The following is a 3,932-nucleotide window of genomic DNA, read 5'->3' on the forward strand; positions in this document are numbered from 1 at the left end:
CTTTTTGAAACAGTATATAATGTGTGTTCCCAATGGTGTATGTTATTAGTGCTAACGACAACAATCTTCAGTTGAAGTTGGGCAATTTAACATGGGTTTCAATGGCAGATGACATTTGTGTAGTGAGACCTAAAGAAAGTGAATCTGTGATGATGAGGGACTGAAAACAAATGATATGGGGTGGGGAATGTAGAGATGTTACACTGTTAGTAACCCCACCTAGGTATGAACACCAGATAACTTGAATCTGTGATGGTGAGGGGCTGATCACAAATGTTATGGGATGGGGTAAGTGGGATGTTACAGTTAGTAACCCCCACCTAGGTATGAACACCAAATAATGTGAATCCGGGATGAGGGATTGTACACAGATGTAATGGGGTGGGGTAAGTGGGGATGTTACAGTGTTGGTAACCCCACCTAGCTATGAATGTTCACTAATGAAAGTGAATCAGAGATGGTGAGAGACTGTACACAGATGTAATGGGGTGGGGTATATGGGGATGTTACACTGTTAGTAACCCCACCTAGCTATGAATGTTCACTAAAGAAAGTGAATCTGTGATGGTGAGGGACTGTGCACAGATGTAATCGGGTGGGGTATATGGGGATGTTACACTGTTAGTAACCCCACCTATCTATGAAAGTGAATCTGTGATGGTGAGGGGCTGATCACAGATGTTATGGGGTGGGGTAAGTGGGGATGTTACACTGTTAATAACCCCACCTAGGTATTAATTGTTACCAAAGAAAGTGAATCTGGGATGGTGAGGGTCTGTACACAAATGTTATGGGGTGGGGTAAGTGGGGATGTTACACTGTTGATAACCCCACCTAGGTATTAATTGTTACCAAAGAAAGTGAATCTGGGATGGTGAGGGGCTGATCACAAATGTAATGGGGTGGGGTAAGTGGGGATGTTGCACTGTTAGTAACCTCACCTAGGTTGTGTGTGTGGTTTTTTTTTTGGGGGGGGTCTTTTTTTTCAACTTTATATACAAAATCTTCTTTTTTCTTCTTTTTTTTTCTTCAACCTGCCCCACTATTCCCCTCTTCACCCACCCTTCTTCAACCTGCCCCGCTACTCCCCACTTCACCCACCCTTCTTCAACCCACCACACTACACTCCTCTTCACCCACTACTCCCCTGTTCACCCACCCTTTTTCAACCCACCACACTACACCCCTCTTCACCCACCCCACTACTCCCCTGTTCACCCACCCTTCTTCAATCCGCCCCATTACTCCCCTGTTCACCCACCCTTCTTCAATCCGCCTCACTACTCCCTTCTTCACCCACCCTTCTTCAACCCACCACACTACACTCCTCTTCACCCACCAGTCTTCAACCTGCGCCATTACTTCCCTGTTCACCCACCCTTTTTCAACCCACCACACTACACCCCTCTTCACCCACCCCACTACTCCCCTGTTCACCCACCCTTCTTCAATCTGCCCCATTACTCCCGTGTTCACCCACCCTTCTTCAATCCGCCCCACTACTCCCCTGTTCACCCACCCTTCTTCAATCCGCCTCACTACTCCCTTCTTCACCCACCCTTCTTCAACCCGCCCCACTACTCCCCTGTTCACCCACCCTTCTTCAACCTGCCCCACTACTCCCCTGTTCACCCACCCTTCTTCAACCCGACCCACTACTCCCCTGTTCACCCACCCTTCTTCAATCCGCCCCACTACTCCCCTGTTCACCCACCCTTCTTCAACCCGCGCCACTACTCCCCTGTTAACCCTCCCTTCTTCAACCCACCCCACTACTCCCCTGTTCACCCACCCTTCTTCAATCCGCCCCACTACTCCCCTGTTCACCCACCCTTCTTCAATCTGCCCCACTACTCCCCTGTTCACCCACCCTTCTTCAATCTGCCCCACTACTCCCTTCTTCACCCACCCTTCTTCAATCCGCCCCACTACTCCCCTGTTCACCCACCCTTCTTCAACCTGCTTCACTACTCCCCTGTTCACCCACCCTTCTTCAACCCGCCCCACTACTCCCCTGTTCACCCACCCTTCTTCAACCCGCCCCACTACTCCCCTGTTCACCCACCCTTCTTCAATCCGCCCCACTACTCCCCTGTTCACCCACCCTTCTTCAATCCGCCGCACTACTCCCGTTCACCCACCCTTCTTCAACCCACCCCACTACTCCCCTGTTCTCCCACCCTTCTTCAACCCGCCCCATTACACCCCATTGGGCTATTTCTTGTTCCAGCCAGTGCTTCATGACTGGTATATCAAAGGCTGTGATATGTGCTATCTTGTCTGTGGAATGGGTGCATATAAAAATCCTTTGCTTCTAATGGAAAAATTGTAATGGGTTTCCATTATGACTATATGTTAAAATTGCCAAATGTTTGACATCCCATAGCCGATGATTAATGAATCAATGTGCTCCATTGGTGTTGTTAAACAAAACAAACTTCACTCACAGTCATGTTTATAAACTTGATAAACAATGGGTTCGGCGACACTGACCTGGTGTAACAGATAGATAACTAGTTTTACGTGCTCATATACCACTAGGGTTTCGAACACGCCCATCCCGAGTCCGACCTCCGATATGATCGATGGCCTGACTTGGGACAGGAAACCTGGTGTAACAGATTCAAACTGATCCAAACAGATAATTGTATTTTGAATACAATGTATAGTGAAATGAAATCTAGCTGCATCTATAAAAATAACTGGGTATTTTTCATTAAGAAAACATTTCAAGAGTTGGTGCTAGGTTATATCTGGGACATTCAGGACCATCTGGTTGAAAGTACAATGTATTATTCATCACTAATTAAGCAAAGGATATTTAACCAAGCATTGCAGAATCTTTACCATCAGCTAAATGCATCTGTGAAATGCGGCAGAATGTATAAATACTTGGTCGAAGATTTACATATTCAACAATACTTGGTCAAATCTATACCTGATATTCATAAAGCATGTATTACGAAATTGAGGCCGTCTTCACATATTTTAGCAATAGAAACAGGTAGATATAAGAAGGTAAGTCGTTCCAATAGAGTATGTATTCATTGTAATGGTGGAGATGTCGAAGATGAGTATCATTTTGTATTAATCTGTATATTGTACAGAGATTTAAGAGAAAATTATATAAAGAAATACTATTGAAATAGGTATCAATGCTAAAATTTATATAGTTGCTGACCAGTAAAAAACAAAAACATATTGTGTAACTTGGGAAAATATCTAGTTAAAGCTTCCAAAATTCGAACTTCCTTAATCTAAAAATAATGTAATTATCAAGATATAAAATATGTTGCATTTAAATGTCAATTTGTATATAATACCTTACCTATATAACTATAATTTACATTCTCCTTATTGATATGGATGTACATGTATATAGTAATATATCATATTATTATAACACACACACACACACACACACACACTATATATATATATATATATATATATATATATATATATATATATATATATATATATATATATATATATAATTTATTATTCTAATTGTATGCACTTGTGATATTGTATGTTTATTACTATTGATTGTTGTTTGTTTACAGCAACAAGCCGCTGTGCCTACGGTCAGTAAAGAATTGAATTGAATTGATTTCTATTAAACTGTTGTCACGTGGTTGAACAAAACGTCTCAGTTCATCCAATCGTCTGGTGTCTTACGATAACGGGGAATCCGCACGTACTTTCCTCCGTCTTTCAGTTTGACGTCAGCTCGTTGAGATAAATATGTAAACATATGTGATTTAATCCAGGTCCGTACCCTGCGTCGTTTAAGGGGGTGGTGCATGGTACATTTAATTACGTTCATAAGTTTATTTATTTACTTATTATTTATTTATTTACTTATTTAAATTGTTTTCAGTCTGCGAGCTATTCATACGAATGAGTACATTCGTATGAACATACAAATG

The 3,932-nt window shown here is 42.4% G+C and overlaps 1 protein-coding gene across 1 annotated transcript; it reads left to right on the forward strand.

Annotated features, from left to right (window-relative positions):
- Positions 1-1,342: 1,342 nt before the first annotated feature.
- LOC121392492 (early nodulin-75-like) lies at positions 1,343-3,595 on the forward strand (the record flags this gene model as incomplete). The annotated part of the gene is made up of 2 exons (XM_041523683.1): positions 1,343-2,131; positions 3,567-3,595. Coding segments are annotated over 2 exons (818 nt in total), but the record flags the coding sequence as incomplete, so codon positions are not given.
- Positions 3,596-3,932: the final 337 nt, after the last annotated feature.

This window comes from Gigantopelta aegis, unplaced genomic scaffold, assembly GCF_016097555.1.
Source record: "Gigantopelta aegis isolate Gae_Host unplaced genomic scaffold, Gae_host_genome ctg3929_pilon_pilon:::debris, whole genome shotgun sequence".
In the NCBI taxonomy this organism is placed as follows: Eukaryota; Metazoa; Mollusca; class Gastropoda; order Neomphalida; family Peltospiridae; genus Gigantopelta; species Gigantopelta aegis.